Source organism: Gopherus evgoodei, unplaced genomic scaffold (assembly GCF_007399415.2).
Source record: "Gopherus evgoodei ecotype Sinaloan lineage unplaced genomic scaffold, rGopEvg1_v1.p scaffold_35_arrow_ctg1, whole genome shotgun sequence".
Lineage (NCBI taxonomy): Eukaryota > Metazoa > Chordata > Testudines > Testudinidae > Gopherus > Gopherus evgoodei.
The window spans coordinates 5,430,085-5,447,273 of NW_022060027.1; the positions used below are offsets into that span (position 1 = coordinate 5,430,085).

A 17,189-nucleotide genomic window follows, 5' to 3' on the forward strand; every position below is an offset into this window, starting at 1 on the left:
CCAGCAGGGAGGACACCGGGCTCAATAGGTGATTGACGTTTCTCTCTGCAAGATTAGCGGCCACTAGCGTTTGTCTTGGCGAGGATGGGGTGGGGCAATATTGTGAGTGACATCCCCTTTGCCCAATGGGAGCGCCACTAGACTGTGAGGCTAGGCTTGGAATGCTAAGTGACATCTCCCTCCCCTAATAGATACATCTCTGAGCTTGAGGGCGGGCACTCTCAGTGACATCTCCTTCACCCAATAAGAATGCGTATTAGCTAGGGAGGCGGGCCCGGTTCTCTGAGTGCCACCTCCGTCACCCAATAGGAGCGCCCCTTGATGGTGGTGGGCGGGCTTCGGCAGATAAGTGACACCTTCCTGGCCCAACGGCAACACCCAGAGTGAGGGGCGGGGCTTTGTCTCAGGGACCCAATGGGAGCCGAGAGGCGTGGCCGGTCCCTCCCCCGGTATAAGCGGCGGGGGGCGGGGCTTTCGCTCTCTCTGCGCTTCGCTCGCAAGATGGCGGAGGCGACCAACTGCACCATGGAGGTGGGGGCCGGGCGGCACGTGGGGGGCCCGGCGGGGGCGGGGGGGTCTCGGCGGGAGGGGGGGAGCCCGGCGGGGGGGTCTCAGGGGAGGGGGGGAGCCCGGCGGGGGCGGGGGGGTCTCTGCGGGAGGGGGCGGAGGAGGGAAGCCCGGCGGGGGGGTCTCAGGGGAGGGGGGGAGCCCGGCGGGGGGGGGGGGAGCCCGGCGGCTGCGGGGGGGGTCTCGGCGGGAGGGGGCGGAGGAGGGAAGCCCGGCGGGGGGGGTCTCGAGGAGGGGGGGTCTCGGGGGAGGGGGGAGGGGAAGCCCGGCGGGGGGGTCTCGGGGGAGGGGTGTCTCAGGGGGAGGGGGGTCTCGGGGGGAGGGGGGGTTTCAGGGGGCGGGGGGAGGGGAAGCCCGGCGGGGGGGTCTCAGGGGGCGGGGGGGGTCTCGGCGGGAGGGGGCAGAGGAGGGAAGCTCGGCGGGGGGGTGTCATGGGGAGGGGGGTCTCGGCGGGGGCGGGTCTAGGCGGCCCCCCCGGCTCACGCCTGCGGATAAAGGGGCGGGGGCTGCCCGGGAGGCGGATCCGCGGGGGGGTTGGGGCGGGGCCTGTGCGGGGGGGGGTAATGGGGGGGCGCGTCCATCTCCCACCACTGCGGAGCGCGGGGTCCCTGCGGCTGGTTCCGGTCCCGCGACCTCCGCATTGGGGGGTGGGGGCGGGGCTGGCAGAGGGGGGGCTGCAGCTCGGGAGTGGGGGGCAGCGGCGGGACCGGGGGGGCCGCAGCTCGGGAGTGGGGGGCAGCGGCGGGACCGGGGGGGCCGCAGCTCGGGAGTGGGGGGCACCGGCGGGACTGGGGGGGCCGCAGCTCGGGAGTGGGGGGCACCGGCGGGACCGGGGGGGCCGCAGCTCGGGAGTGGGGGGCACCGGCGGGACTGGGGGGGCCGCAGCTCGGGAGTGGGGGGCACCGGCAGGGCTGGGGGGGCAGGAGGTCGGGAGTGGGGGGCACCGGCAGGGCTGGGGGGGCAGGAGGTCGGGAGTGGGGGGCACCGGCAGAGCTGGGGGGGCTGGAGGCTGGGAGTGGGGGGCACCGGCAGAGCTGGGGGGGGCTGGAGGTCAGGAGTGGGGGGCACCGGCAGGGCTGGGGGGGGCGCGGGTCGTGAGTGGGGGGCACCGGCAGGGCTGGGGGGACAGGAGGTCGGGAGTGGGGGGCACTGGCAGAGTTGTGTGGGTCTGCAGGTCGGGAGTGGGGGGCACCGGCAGAGCCGGGGGGACAGGGGCTGCAGGTCGGGAGTGGGGGGCACCAGCAGAGCTGAGGAGGGTGCGGGTCGGGAGTGGGGGGCACCAGCAGGGCTGGGGGGGCTGCAGGTCGTGAGTGAGGGGCACTGGCAGGGCTGGGGGGGGCTGTTCTGTTCTGGTCCTGGCTCGGTGCTTATTCTCTGTGGGGTTGGAGGCCCCCCCCCGTGATCTCTGTCACCCCTCCCCTGGCAGCTGAGAGCAGTGGCCCCGGGCACAGTGTTAGGGAGAGCCTGGCTCTGGGGGGCTCGGCCCCCCCCGGTCCCCGAGCCCCCCATTGACTTGTCTCCGTTACTTTCTCCTAGAATTTTGTAGCCACGCTGGCTAATGGGATGAGCCTGCAGACTGCGATAGAAGATGTAAATATCCTTTGAGTGAGGGGCCAGGCCAGGGCTCGGGGGCTAGTGACCCCCAGGGCCGGCCGGTAACTTCTCCCCCTCCCCCCCCCCCGCTCGTTCCCAGCAGTGACTGGTGACACCCCACCCCTGACCCTTTCCCCGTGCTGGCCAGCGACCGTCCCCCGTTTCTACAGACCCCCCACCCCCAGCCTTGCCCTGCCCCATCCCGTGGCTGCCAGCCCCCAAACTCCCCTCCGGAGTCAGATAAACCATGGGCAGGCGGACCAAAGGGATCCAGGACACCCCCCACCCCCATCCCAGCTCAGAGCATCTGTCCTCTCTGCAGGCAGGTTGTGACCCATTCCTGACACATTGCTCAGCCCTAGGGGGGCAGTGTGTCTGCTGGGGGGGGGGCTTTCTGCAGGGCTGTCCCATAGGAAGCTCCTAGGGCCCTGTGTTCTGTATGGGGGTTACTGACTGGGAGTTTTTGAGGGTGGTGGGTCGCTGCCGTGGGGCTGTGTGCATGGTTGGACCTCGGGGGGTAAGGGAGTAGCTGTTGGTTCTGTGCCTGGGGGGAGCAGGTAGCTGATGGGGGCTTTGTGCTTGGGTGGGGGTCTGTGGCCTGGGGTGGGCAGGTGGCTGCAGGGGAGGGAAGGGGGGAACCAGTAATTCCCCAGTTTCCTTAACTTGGTCTCCAGCCCCAGCTCCTGCGGTGCATTGTGGGTGCGGTCGGTGGGGGAATGGAGGTGGGGCGCGGGGAGACCCAGCTCTGCGGGGGGCTGGAATGGGGGGGCTCGGGGCTACGCATCCTAGCCCTGCATTGTTCCTGCCAAGCAGACGTGCACTTGGCCCCACCAGGAGAGGGGGAAAGATGGGGGGCCAGGTCCCCTGATGCCAGGCCTTCAGCCCAGCCCCCCAGAGTGGTGCTGTCTGGTGCCAGGGGGTTCTGCATGGGGGTAGTGACACTACCCGGGGACTGGTGTTGGGGATGGGGTGGAGCTGCAGGCTGGGTCTGTGGGGCAGGTCATAGGGGGTGGATACTGGCTGGACTGGGCCCATGGGGTTGATGTCGGAGCTAGGGGCTGGATACAGGCCGGGCTGGGTCTGTGGGGCTGATGTTGGAGCTGGGGGGTGGATACATGCTGGGCTGCGTCTGGGGCTGATGTTGGGGCTGGATACCGGGCGGGCTGGGCCTGTGGGTCTGATGCCAGAGCTGGGGGGTGGATACAGGCTGGGCTGGGTCTGTGGGGCTGATATCAGAGCTTGTGGGGTGGATACAGACCAGGCTGGAGCTGTGGGGCTGATGTGGGGGCTGGGTACCAGCTGGGCTGGGCCTGTGGGGCTGATGTAGGGGGTGGATACAGGCTAGCCTGGGTCTGTGGGGCTGATGGGGGGGCCCTGTGGCTCAGCGCCATCCCTGTGGTGTGTTTGGGAACGTCTGTCTGACCATGGCGCCCCCGCCCCCCAGGTGTCCTGCCCCCAGGCTGAGAGCAGCGTGAAGCCCACGGCCGAGGAGATGACGTCCAAGGATTATTACTTCGACTCCTACGCCCACTTCGGCATCCACGAGGTCAGTGGGGGAGGGGAGGGTGCGCTCCAGGGCCGCGGGTTGGGGGCAGAGGTCTCTGGGGGGTACCTGGCTTCATGGGCACATCCCTGCCACCTGTCCCCGTCCCCACCTGGAGGAACTGGAGGATGAGGTGCACTGGGTGGGGTGGAGGGCTCCCTTCCTCCCTGGAGGTGCTGCAGGACAACACGTGGGGTTAGGGGGGCCCTGCTGACCCCCTGTCCCCCCCACAGGAGACACTGAAGGATGAGGGCCATGGGGAGTGGGCTGGGTGGGGTTGGGGGGCCCCCACTGACCCCCGTATCCCCCCAGGAGATGCTGAAGGACAAGGGGCATGGGGAGTGGGCTGGGGAGCCCCCACTGACCCCCGTATCCCCCCCAGGATATGCTGAAGGACGAGGGGCATGAGGAGTGGGCTGGGTGGGGTTGGGGGGCCCCCGCTGACCCCCATATCCCCCCAGGAGATGCTGAAGGACGAGGTTCGCACTCTGACCTACAGAAACTCCATGTTCCACAACCGGCACCTCTTCAAGGACAAGGTGGTTCTGGACGTGGGCAGCGGCACCGGGATTCTCTGCATGTTCGCGGCCAAGGCGGGCGCCAAGCGGGTCATTGGGGTGAGTCCCGGGCCACCTGACCCGTTGCTGCCCAGCTGGGGCTCCCCTCCAGCCTCCCTGCCCTGGGCCCCCCAAGGGTTTCATAGCACCAAAGGGCTGGAAGGGGCCTCGCGAGGGCTCCTGTCCAGTCCCCTGCACTCAGGGCAGGACTCGGTATTATCTAGATGGCTCCTGACGGGTTTGTCCAGCCTGCTTTTAACAATCCCCAAGGACAGCGATTCCACCACCTCCCTGAGCGATTTATTGCAGAGCTTCACCACCCGACAGTCAGGACGTTTCTCCTAGTGTCCAGCCGAATCCTCCCTGGCTGCAGTTTAAGCCCGTTGCTTCTTGTCCGATCCTCAGAGGTTAACGAGAACAATCTTCTCCCTCCTCCTTGTAACAACCTTTTACGAACTTGTGGCTTCTCGTCTCAATTCTAAAGAAACCCCCGTTTTCAGTCTTCCCCCACAGCTCACGTTTTCTAGACTTTTCCATCATTTTTGTTGCTCTTCTCTGGACTTTCTCCATTTTGTCCACATCTTTCCTGAAATGTGGCACCCAGAACTGGACACAATCCTCCAGGTGAGACTATATCAGCACAGAGCAGAGCGGAAGAATTATTTCTCGTGTCTCGCTTACAACACCCCTGCTAATACAGCCCAGAACGATGTTCTCTTCTTACATAAGAACGGCCGTACTGGGTCAGGCCAAAGGTCCATCCAGCCCAGTGTCCTGTCTGCCGGCAGTGGCCAGTGCCAGGTGCCCCAGAGGGAGTGCTCTCTTGCCGTCCATCTCCACCCCCTGACAGACAGAGGCCAGGGACACCGTTCCTTACCCAGCCTGGCTCCATGAATGTATCCAGTTCCCTTTTAAACCCTGTTCTAGTCCCAGCCTAACAACCCCCTCAGGCAGGGAGTTCCACAGGCTGCCTGTGCGCTGCGTGAAGAAGAACTTCCTGTCGCTTGTTTTAAACCTGCTGCCTATTCATTTCATTTGGTGACCCCTAGTTCTTGTATTATGGGAACAAGTAAATAACTTTTCCTTATCCACTTTCTCCACATCACTCATGATTTTATAGACCTCTGTCATATCCCCCCTTCGTCTCCTCTTATCCAAGCTGAACGGTCCCAGCCTCTTTAATCTCTCCTCATACAGGACCCTCTCCAAACCCTGAATCATTTTAATTGCCTTTCTCTGAACCTTTTCTAGCGCCAGTAGATCTTTTTGGAGATGAGGAGGCCACATCTGTACACAGAATTTTGAGATGTGGGCGTACCATGGATTTCTATAAGGGCAATAAGATAGTCTCTATCTTATTCTCTATCCCTTTTTGAATTATTTTGAACATCCTCTTTGCTTTTTTGACCGCCGCTGCACACTGCGTGGACGTCTTCAGACAACTGTCCACGATGAGTCCAAGATCTCTTTCCTGACTCGTAGCTAAATTAGCCCCCATCATGTTGTATGTATAGCTGGGGTTATTTTGTTGCCCAATCACTTAGTTTTGTGGGATCTTTTTGAAGTTCTTCACGGTCTGCTTTGGTCTTAACTATCTTGAGCAGTTTACTATCACCTGCAAACTTTACCACCTCACTTTTTACCCCTTTCTCCAGATCATTTATGAATATGTTGCCTAGGATTGGTCCTAACACTGACTCTTGGGGAACACCACTAGTTACCCCTCTCCATTCCGAAAACTTACCATTTATTCCTACCCTTTGTTCCCTGCCTTTTTTAACCAGTTCTCAGTCCATGAAAGGACCTTCCCTTTTATCCCATGGCAACTTAATTTACGCAAGAGCTTTTGGTGAGGGACCTTGTCAAAGGCTTTCTGGAAATCTAAGTACACTACGTCCACTGGATCCCCCTTGTCCACATGTTTGTTGACCTGTTCAGAGAACTCTAATAGATCAGTAAGACACGATTTCCCTTTACAGAAACCATGTTGACTGTTGCCCAAAAATTTATGTTCTTCTATGTGTCTGACAATTTTATTCTTAACTATTGTTTCGACTAATTTGCCCAGTACTGACGTTAGACTTACCGGTCTGTAACTGCCGGGATCACCTCTAGAGCCCTTTTTAAATATTGGCGTTACATTCGCTAACTTCCAGTCACTGGGTACAGAAGCTGATTCAAGGGACAGGTTACAAACCCACGTTAATAGTTCCACAGTGTCAGATTTGAGTTCTTTCAGAACCCTTGGCTGAATGCCATCTGGTTCGGTGACTTGTTACCGTTACGTTTATCAATTAATTCCAAAACCTCCTCTAGTGACACTTCAAATCTGTGACAGTTCCTCAGATTTGTCACCTACAAAGGCCGGCTCAGGTTGGGAATCTCCCTGACATCCTCAGCCATGAAGACTGAAGCAAAGAATCCATTTAGTTTCTCCACAATGACTTTACCATCTTTAAGCCTCTTTTTGGGTCTCGATCGTCCAGGGGCCCCCCGGTTGGTTAGCAGACGTCCTGCTTCTGATGTACATAAAAAAGAAAAATTTGGTTATTACCTTTTTTGCAGCCGCGTTACCCTGTTGACTCGTGTTTAGCTTGTGATCCACTCTGCCCCCCAGGCCCCTTTCCGCAGGACTCCGTCCTAGGCCGCCATTTCCCCATTGTGTGTGCGACCCATGGTTCCTTCCGAAGTGGGGCACTTTGCGTTTGTCCTCATTGGATTGCACCCTGTTTACTTCAGACCATTTCCCCAGTTCATCGAGATCACTTTGAATTTCAGTCCTCTCCTCCGAAGCACTTGCAGCCCCTCCCAGCTTGGTATCGTCCGCAGACTGTCCGTGTCCTCTCTGTGCCCGTATCTGAATCATTGGTGAAGACATTGAACAGAACCGGGCCCAGACCCGATCCCTGCGGGACCCCACCTGTTACGTCCTTCCAGCCTGACTGTGAACCCCTGATATCCACCCTCAGGGAACAGTTTGCACCCGTTTCTCTCTCCCGGGGCCCCACCCCCAACCTCCCCGTTCCACCCCTGCCCCACGTTACGGTCTTGCTGTTGGGGTTCATCTCTTTCCACTGACCCCCCCCAGCCCTGCTGTGGGGGTGTCGTCTCTCCACTGACCCCTGGCTCCCCCTGCAGATCGAGTGCTCCAGCATCTCCGACTACGCCGTCAAAATCGTCAAAGCCAACAAGCTGGAACACGGTGAGTGGGAGCCCCCCTGCCCCTCTCTCTCCCCCAGGAGCTCCCCAGACCCCCACTTCCCCCTCATCTTTCCTGGGGCGCTGCCTCCTCGGAACCTCCTGCCCTCATCCCTAGAGTCCCCCTGAATCCCCTGGAGCGTCCCACTGCCTCTATGCCCTCTCCCCCGGAGCCACTCTCCCATTGCTCCCAGGCTGCCCCCCGGAGCCTCGCTGGGCCTGGTCATGGTGCCTCCCACCTCGACCGGGGCGGCTCTCCCCACAGCGCCCCCGCCCTGCACCCCCATAACAGGAAACAGCAGCTCGTGCCCTCGCAGCCCCGGGGGTCTGCGTCCATCCTCTCTAGAGCATCTCCCCCATGTCTGGCCCATCCCCCGCACTGAGACCCACCCCCCCATCCCCTCCCCTGCAGTGGTGTCCATCATCAAGGGCAAGGTGGAGGAGGTGGAGCTGCCGGTGGAGAAAGTCGACATCATCATCAGCGAGTGGATGGGCTACTGCCTCTTCTACGAGTCCATGCTCAACACCGTCATCTACGCCCGCGACAAGTGGCTGGTGGGTCCCTGTGGGCCCCCTTCCTGTCCCCACAATGACCTGCCATGGGGTCAGATGGGAGCCGCTTCCCTTGGAGGGGACAGGGCCTGTGTCCCATTCCCCGAGCCAGCCAGTCCCTAACTTGGGAGTGGGTCAGAGCCAGCGCCCCCTAGAGGGGACAGGCCCTAGGCCCCTTTCCCTTCCCCCCGAGCCAGGTGGTCCGTGCCCTGGGGCTGGGTGGGACCTGGCACCCCCTAGAGGGGAAAGGCAGCCAGGCCCTGCCCCTTAGTGGGGCAAGGTCCTGTGTTCTGTTCTGGGGACCCTGTGTCTAGGTGCTGTGGGGGTGGGGGAAACAGGGATTTTAGGGGCTGACACTCAGTGATCCCCCCCATCTGTCTCCACAGACCCCCGACGGACTCATCTTCCCTGACCGGGCCACCCTGTACGTCACGGCCATTGAGGACCGGCAGTACAAGGACTACAAGATCCACTGTGAGTGGGGGGGAGGGGGGTGTAGCCCCTCGGGGGCCGGCTCAGTGTTCTCAGAGCGCCGGTCCTGGTGGCTCTGCCTGGGGCAGGGGCCTGAACTCGGGGTGTTACTGTTGCGCTGGGGTGGGGCCTGGTGTGGCCCTGTCTCTCTGTCCTTTGGGGAGGGCGGGGGTCTCGCTCTGCCTGCAGGGTCTGACTGCGGCTACTCGGTGATGAGGATCCCGGGGGAGCCCCACTGAGGTTCCTCAGGGTGAACCCCAAAGAATGGAGCAGACAGTCCCCAAAGCTGGTGGATCTTCCAAGACTTGGATTTTCCAAACCAGCCACCACAGCTTCCGTTACACCTCCCTGGCCACCCCGAGGCCAACGATCCGGTTCCCTTAGCCCAGTGGTTTTCAACCCGGGGGTGCGACCCACACCTAGGAGTGAAGGGCTGAGTCCAGGCGTCGGTGCTGCCCGGCTCCGGCAGGCCAGTCCCGACCTGTTCTGAGACCGCGCTGCAGCCAGCAGCCGGTCCAGCTCCTAGGCGGAGGGGCCCCTTCGTCACACCCCCACCTCGAGCACTGGCTCTGCTCTCCCATTGGCCAGTTCCTAGTCAGTGGGGGCTGGAGGGCAGTGCCTGCGGGCAAGAGCTGTGCGGAGCCGCCTCTGCCTAGCAGCTGGATCTGCTGCTGGCCGCTTCTGGGGTGCAGCCCTGTCCGCGGTGCCAGGAGAGGCAGGAAACTCCCTCTGAACCCCGCTGACTGGGAGGTAACCCCCTGCCCCAGCCCTGAGTCCCCCCAAAACCAGAGCCCGCTCCTGCACCCCAAACTCCTCATCCCCAGCCCAGAGCCCTGACCCGCTGCTCCAACCCAGAGCCCCCTCCCACACCCCAAACCCCTGATTCCCAGCCCCACCCTGCACCCCAGCCCTGAACCCCTCCCACACGAACCCCTCATTCCCAGCCCCGCCCTGCAGCCCTCATCCCCACACCTCGGTCCTGAGCCCCTCTCAAGCCCCTCATCCCCAGCTCTATTGGGTCACGGGATCAACTGTTTTCTTCAATGGACACCACTGGGTTAAAGCAGCGGGGCCTCAGGCCTCCCCCCAGACACCCACGGCGGGTGTGCTGGGGATCACTGGAAATCGTATTAATCATCTCAGAAAGTTCTACCAAGCCCAAAGGATTGGACATGTCACCTCCCAGGTTAATGAATGTGCCAGAACTTCCCCAAATACGCACGTTCAGCCGATCCTCGTTAACTGAACAAACATTTATTAAAGAAAAGAGAGAATTTGTGAAAAGGCCAGTGCACAGGCAGACGTGAGCGCAGCTCCCAGATCAGCTTCGTAGCAGAGGTGATGAGCTTGGTCGCCGCCAAGCGTGCGTACAGAATTAGTCCGCGGGTTATAGTCCCGTGTCCGTATTCAGGGGGATCCCGACCGGACTGCAGATCTGGGTAGTGGTTTAAACTTCCCCTGCAGGAAGCATCAGGCAGATCTGAGAAAGATCAGGACACGGGGTTCTTAGTCCTTAGGCCAACGGTAGGCAACCATGGAGCCTCGAGGCAGCTGCGTTTCCAGGTAATTAGCTACCCCGATTAACATAAGGCAGTTTCAGAGCCGTAGAGACAGTGATTTCACCCGGAGATTTATCTAAATGTTAATATTCCCTTTTGATCTCTGAATCAGCCACCGTAGTGACAGACAGGAGCCGTCTGTTTACATGGCTAACACCTAGTCAGATGTAAGTGTAAACACACAATTAGTGTCACCTCCAATTCTCCACCGATCCAGGTTTGCAGTCAGTTGGAGCCTATCTAGCATGGAATGGCCCTAATTACCGTTTACACCCTTTTCTAAGGTCCAGTTTGGGTCCTGTATCCTGCAGAGGGTTTAACCCTTTGTGGCCCCGCGTCACACTGTGTATAAGATTCGTTTTGGTCCCTTCTCTGATCCAATAACGTCTCATCCCCAGGGTGGGAGAACGTCTACGGCTTTGACATGTCCTGCATCAAGGACGTGGCCATCAAGGAGCCGCTGGTGGACGTGGTGGATCCAAAGCAGCTGGTCACCAACGCCTGCCTCATCAAGGTGCAGCATGGAGGGGGGGCCAGTGGGGCTGGCGTCTGGGAAACGTGCAAGGGGTTGGATGCCAGGAGAGACAATCCCAGCCTGTGGCACAGGGACGGAGAGTCCCCCTCAGCCCCCAGGCAGGGCCTGGCGTTGGGGGTGGGAAGGCTCTGTTCTGCGGCTCTGGGGAGTGGGTGGCGGGGCCGGGGGGCCCTGTGGCGGTGGGTGGGTGTAGGCACAGCGCTGACCCTGCTCTCCCGCAGGAGGTGGACATCTACACGGTGAAGGTGGAGGACCTGACGTTCACCTCGCCCTTCTGCCTCCAAGTGAAACGCAACGACTACATCCACGCGCTCGTGGCATATTTCAACATCGAGTTCACCCGCTGTCACAAGCGAACGGGCTTCTCCACCAGTACGGGGGGGCCGGGGCCAAAGGATGGACCTGGGGGCGGGGGCGGGGGCGGGGATGGGATGTGGGGGAGGGGCCAAAGGATGGAACTGGGGGAGGGGGCGGGGATGGGATGTGGGGGAGGGGCCAAAGGATGGAACTGGGGGAGGGGCGGGGGCTGGGGAGGGGATGTGGGGGAGAGGCCAAAGGATGGAATGGTTGGTGGGGGTGGGGCCTGGGGAGGGACTCCAGGTCGGGGGTGGGGCTGACTCCAGCCCCCTCCCCTGACACCCCGCCCCCCCAGGCCCGGAGTCACCCTACACCCACTGGAAGCAGACGGTGTTCTACATGGAGGACTACCTGACGGTGAAGACGGGCGAGGAGATCTTCGGCACCATCAGCATGAAGCCCAATGCCAAGAACAACGTGAGTGACGGGCGGGGGGCACCGGCGGAGGTGCCCCCATCAGGGCTTGGGGGGCCACCCCCCTCCCTGGGGTTCTGGAGAGCTGGATGGTGGTCCTCCAAGGGGCACTGCCCTGTGGAACTCCCCGCTGCTGGAGACGGGGCTGGGGGGCAGGGACTGGTGCAGTGCATGCTGGGAGGTAGGGACTGGTGAGCCAGACCCCTGTGACTGACACCCCCTCCCCCCAATCTCTCCCCTGCAGCGGGACCTGGACTTCACCATCGACCTGGACTTCAAGGGCCAGCTGTGTGAACTGTCCTGCTCCACGGATTACCGCATGCGCTAGCCCCCCCATGTCCGTCCCCCCCGCCCTCCCATTGCGTTGTGTGCCCCCCCCCGGGGCAGGCTCAGAGCCGCGGGCACCAGGGCCCTTCTCATGGCCAGGAGGACACAGAGCTGCCACTGACTCCCCCCTCCCTGCGTGGCTCTTGGGGGAGGGGGGTGATTGTCTCCCTCTGCCCTGGGCTCCCCCCACCCCTCCCTCCCATCTGCTTTTAAACCAGCAAACCCCCCCCCCCCCAGTAACTAAGTACCTCACTGCCCCCCCTCCCATCCTGGGACACCCTTGAGGGGCTCCGGGGCCCAGCTGAGTCCCTCTGCTCCGGTGGGGGGGGGGGCTGCCCTGTTTTTTAGCTGGGGGGTAGGTCAGGGGGGCTATGGGGAGGGTTCCCAGTTTGTGTTTTGCTGACGGTTCTGTCCCCCCCCGCCCCCTTTTACCCCCTCCCGGTTGACACATCGTGACTGTTTCATAAGTTATGTTTTTATATGGCTACATTCATGAGAAAATAAAGAGATGAAACGGGGCCCCTGGCTGCCTGGGCAGGGTGGGGGGGCCCCAAACCGCACCCCCCCGTGGCTTACTGGGTAGGGTGGGCCTGGCATGCCTAAACTGGCTCCTGCTGCTCTGTACCCCAAAACCTGCCTGTGGCTGGACCCCTTTGTCCTGTCCTGGCACCCAGAAGCCTCTGGGTGGGGAGTTGGGGGGCTCCCCTCTCTGGGCAGCCCCCCAGGCCAGGAGCTATATGGCTGCAGAACCCAGGTGTCCTGGCTCCTAGCCCCTCCCAGAGCTGGGGATAGAACCCAGGAGTCCTGGTTCCTCCCCTGCCTCTGTCCTAGGGCTGGGCAGAGACCCCTGGAGTCCTGGCTTCATTGCACCCCCAGACCTGCTAAGCGACAGCTGTGGGGTGACGGGGGGGGCTCCCCATGGGGGTGTGGCTTAGAGCTGTGCTCTGTTTCCCCCCCCCCCGATCCCTGGCTGCCCCCTGTGGCCAGTCATCCAGGAAGTGGGGGTCCTGCCTCGAGTGGAGGTAGCAGATTTGGCATTTTGGGGGCAGGGGCTTCCTGGACGCCTCCCAATCCCCTGTGGATGCACCAGATCTCTCCCTCTCCCCCCCCCGCTAGAAAAATACCCTCAGGTGGGGGCTGCCCTCAGCCTAATCCCGCACCCCCATCCCTCCCATCCTTAGTGTGTCCCCTAGGGCTGCTTCCCCCCCCCCCACCAGCCTGGCACATGCGGGCGGGGGGGGGGGGCTGAGTTCTGTCTGGGTGGTGCCTGACGGGGGCCCTGATCTCGGGGGTTGGGGGTGGCCTGTCATGGGGCACATGCTGGTCCTGGGTCCTGTGCCCCTGGGAGTCAGCCAGGCCCTGGGCTTCAAGCCCAGCTTGGGGGGCCCTCCCTGAACCTGTATCTGGGGGGTCCAAGCTGTGCGTGTTTCCTATGAAAGCTGAGCCCCCCAGGGCTTTATGGAGCCCCACCAGCGCCAGGCTCCAGGGGCTAATTCTCAGGCCCAAAGGCCCCATGTGGGACTCCCCCCTCCCAAGCTGTCTCCAGCGCAGTCTGCCCCACGGCTGCCCTCCCTCTGCCAGGCTTCAAGCCCACGGGCCCAGGTTTGTCGCCCTCTCTAGGGCCCTGCCACTGGGCTCAGCCCCCCTGCACCTGCCCTGGGGGCTCAGCCCAGCTGGGCTCCTGGCATCACTTTTAGGCAGGTTTTCTGGGAACCCCGGTCTCCTGGAATTGGGGCCCCGAGGTCCAGCCGTGGGCACCCCAGGGTCAAAGCACTCGCCGCTCCCGAGACGCTGTGTCTGCGAAGCCCCCTAGGAGCTCAGGTTCAGCTGCTTCGCCCGCATGTGGCGCCGCGTTACAACCCTCCGGGGGTTGGGGTCGCTCTAGGACTGACTCCCCCCCAGGTTTGGGGTCATCCGCAGTCTTTAGGGGGCGTTTCCTCCAGCTCCTTGATAAAAACGGTGCCCAGGGCCGGGCCAAGAACAGGTCCCCGCGGGGTGCCCAGAACTCACTGGGGAGCCGGCACAGCCAGTGTTCAAGCCATTTAACGAGGGCCAGTTTTTAATCAAACTGCCCCGGTGGTACCAAGGCAATCTGTATGCACTCCCTATCCGTGGCCCCACGAAGTCCCGGGACCTCCTGGTCAACCTCCTCCTCGCCCTGGCGAAAAAGGCCATCCACGCGACCAGGGAGGGGAGGTTGGCCGACGGAGACTCCGGTGACTGTGGGGCTTGCTTCCGCTCCATGGTCCGATCACACATCCGGGCGGAGTTCCTCTGGGCGGCGTCCACTGGCTCCCTTGCCGCCTTCGAGGAGCAGTGGGCGCTGTCCGGGGTTCTCTGCTCGGTGTCCCCGTTAGGTTCCCTCCTTCTGACCCTTTGACCTCACTCCTGTCCCTGTTCTTTTATTAGTTGTCCCCCGCACTCAGTGGGTTCTGTGGCCCTGTGGTTCCTCCCCTTAGGCTGGGGGAGGATCCTTTAGCAGTGGGCGGGCTTTGCCTGCCCACTTCCCAGACACCCAATAGATGGTACCAAGGCAAATGGCTCAGCACAGTTACCTCTCTGCCCGTTCGTTCGACAGGAGCTGGTTTGCATAACCCAGCGTGATTGGCATTAATGACCTCGCCCACCATCCTTCATTAACCAGCTCGGGGTCTGGCTTCAATTACCCGGTTCGGCCCATTTACCCTTTTTAAATACTACCACAACACGGCTTTTGCCCTGTCTCCCGGCCCTTCCCAGGGTGCCGAGACGTTGGGGAAAAGCAACGGTAATGGCCCAGCGAGCTCCTCGGCCAGCTCTTTTAAAACTCTTGGATGGAAGAGATCTGGACCTGCTGATTTCACACGATCCCACTGCGGTAGCTGCTGCTTACCGGCCTCGAGATACTGGTGGAATGGAAGGTGTTAGGATGGATTATGAATACATCCTTTTTTTTTTTACTCAAATACAGATCAGAAATATTGAACAATTGTGTCTTTTCTGCATTATTGTTGCTATTCTAGTGTCTTCATCTAGGAGTGGACCAATACCACTAATATACACCTCTAGCTCAATATAACGCTCTCCTTGGGAGCCAAAAAATCTTACCGCGTTATAGGTGAAAACCGCATTATACTGAACTTGCTTTGATCCACTGGGATGCGCAGTCCCCAGTTCCCCCCCCCCCAGCGTTGCTTTACTGTATTATATCCAAATTTGTGTTATAGTGGGTGGTATATCAAGGTAGCAGTGTACTTAAAATTACTCCTTCAGTGTCCTTAGTTATGCTGGCTCTAGATGTCTCCTGGTGTCCTTTCCCTTCCCTTATCAATTTCCTACAATTCCTAACTCTTGATTATTTTTAGCAACTACTGCTTGTGTCCATTTATTACACTTTTTCGTAGCTGCTTTTGACTCCCCTTTCAATTAGGCCTCTTTATTTTTTAAAACCCGTCCAGCCGCTTTTCTCACTTCTGGCTTTTTGGACATCATTAAATGTTCTTGAACGATCCTCCATTTCTGTTTGGAACTTTCCTCCTAGCTGCTTTGCCTCTGAATTGTTTCCGGCTTTGTGAAATCAACCCCAGCTGGGACTGGACTGGGCTGGACTCATAAACTTTATCTGACTCCCCTAGGACCTGCCCTGGGGGAGGCACCACTTCCATTTAGCAAATTGTCAGCTCTAGTTTTTAGGAGATCCAGGGCCAGCTGGTTTGGGCAGCAGGGGACCAGGGATCTAGATAAATCCCGTGTGTTCCAGAGCCAGAAGCTGGATTCACCCTGCTGGGTTCCAGATCAACGCTGTGTGTTTATCCGCTCGTGTGCTACACCCACTCCCCCTGGCTCTAGATCTGTGCAGGTGAGTTCCAGATGGATGCCTGCGTCAGTGGGCTGTGGCGTGGTCTAGGTCCCCGGCCTTGTTCTGGAGCTCCAGACCTGTCCCTGCCAGTCCCCCCGCAGAGGGCCAGGGGCTCCCTATTTTCCAGACACCCCACTTCACCTTTTCCAACCCCCCTTTCCAGGTTGTCAGCAGCAGAATTCAGCTGGCACATTCCCCCCCCCACACCACCTTAACTCTGCCTCCCACTGGGCAGCCATCCCCTTAACTCTGCCCAGCATCCATTGGAACAGACCTGGAACCCGCAACATGAATTCCCCAGACATGTTTGTGTGGGGAGGGGCTCCTGGCTGCAGGATGGATGGGGGGGGGGCAAGAAAGGGGCACTAGGAAGATGGAAGCTTAGTGGCAGGAGGGCTTGGTGGAAGAACAGGCTGCAGACGGGCATCTTGCTGGGGTTTATTGGGCCTGGGGCGGACGCTTCCCCCACCGGCCCCACACACTAAAGCATCATGTTAAATTGAGCACAGATGACTCCTGCCTGGCGGGGGGGGTCCCATCCCTCCTCCCCCCCCCCCCACTGGAGGGCGCTATTTCTCCAGGGGGGCATAATTCAGCAGCTTCTCGATCAGATCCACGTGGGAGAGCAGCATCCGCCGGCAGCAATATCGCTTCAGCCCCAGGGCGTCCAGAGCGTCCCTGCAGAGAGACGAGTTAGAATGGGGGGGCTGCGGGTCGGGAGTGAGGGGCACCGGGGGGAGAGGGGGGCTGCAGGTCGGGAGTGCGACGCCTCGGGGGGGCGGGGGAGGGGCCTGCAGGTCGGGAGTGAGAAGCACCGGGGGGGGGCCTGCAGGTCGGGAGTGCGGCGCCCCGGGGGGAGCGGGGGGGGGCGGCAGGTGGGGAGTGCGGCGCACCAGGCGGGGGGGGGGCTGCAGGTCGGGAGTGCGGCGCCCCGGGGGGAGCGGGGGGGGGCTGCAGGTCGGGAGTGCGGCGCCCCGGGGGGAGCGGGGGGGGGGCTGCAGGTCGGGAGTGCGGCGCCCCGGGGGGAGCGGGGGGGGGTGCAGGTCGGGAGTGCGGCGCCCCGGGGGGAGCGGGGGGCTGCAGCTCGGGAGTGCGGCGCACCCCACTTACCCCTCCGTATACTCCGCCTGCAGCAGCCCCAGATACGCCTCCCACTTGTTCCCCACAACTTTCCCGCACGTGAAGCACCGGACCGGGATGATCATCCTGTGGGGGAGGGGGAGACACTGAGCGGGGGGGGACCTGCCCCGGAACCCCCCCCGCGCCCAGCAGCCCCCGCCCCGCCGCGCGGCCGCCAGGGTCCCGGTCCGGTCCGGTCGGGGGGTCGGACTCACCCTGCGCAGCCCCCGGGAACCCGCCGCCGCCGCCGCTTGTTTATGTCGGGTCGGCGCCGGCCGCTAGGGGGCAGCGGGGCCGGGGGGCGGGGCCGGCCGCGGGGGAGGGGCGGGTTCAGCCCCCTACGCGCGGGGTTATGGGGGGGCGCCGGCGGGACGGGTCTGAACCCGAAAACCAGCCCCCCCGGGACCGAACAGCGCTGGACCCCCCCTCAGCCCGTTACCCCAATTTACCCCGGTCCCCTATCAGCTTTTCCCCGCCCCCAGAGACCCCCAACCCCTCCCCCTCCAGCCTCTTCCCCAGCCCCCGCCCCCAGAGACCCCCCAGCCCCTCCCCAATTCCC

General features: G+C 61.9%; 2 protein-coding genes across 4 annotated transcripts; one reads left to right on the forward strand and one right to left on the reverse strand.

Annotated features, from left to right (window-relative positions):
- The first annotated feature begins 463 nt into the window (after positions 1–463).
- Positions 464–12,233, forward strand: PRMT1 (protein arginine methyltransferase 1). Of its 3 annotated transcripts, XM_030545095.1 has the most exons (11): positions 476–531; positions 2,104–2,157; positions 3,605–3,706; positions 4,165–4,320; positions 7,399–7,462; positions 7,871–8,013; positions 8,397–8,484; positions 10,439–10,554; positions 10,797–10,947; positions 11,228–11,349; positions 11,591–12,233. In XM_030545095.1, exons 1-11 carry the CDS (start codon positions 502–504, stop codon positions 11,672–11,674), a joined length of 1,110 nt encoding a protein of 369 aa, XP_030400955.1. In that variant the 5' UTR covers positions 476–501; the 3' UTR covers positions 11,675–12,233. The 3 variants fall into 3 exon arrangements, with proteins under 3 accessions (XP_030400956.1, XP_030400955.1, XP_030400957.1); XM_030545096.1 differs by lacking the exon at positions 2,104–2,157 and having other exon boundaries at positions 464–531; XM_030545097.1 differs by lacking the exons at positions 476–531; positions 2,104–2,157 and adding an exon at positions 2,835–2,882.
- Positions 12,234–15,933: 3,700 nt separating this feature from the next.
- On the reverse strand, positions 15,934–16,928 carry LOC115641742 (DNA-directed RNA polymerases I, II, and III subunit RPABC5-like). The gene is made up of 3 exons (XM_030545098.1): positions 16,846–16,928; positions 16,622–16,717; positions 15,934–16,189 (listed from the first exon to the last, which is right to left on the reverse strand). Exons 2-3 carry the CDS (start codon positions 16,714–16,716, stop codon positions 16,081–16,083), a joined length of 204 nt encoding a protein of 67 aa, XP_030400958.1. The 5' UTR covers position 16,717; positions 16,846–16,928; the 3' UTR covers positions 15,934–16,080.
- Positions 16,929–17,189: the final 261 nt, after the last annotated feature.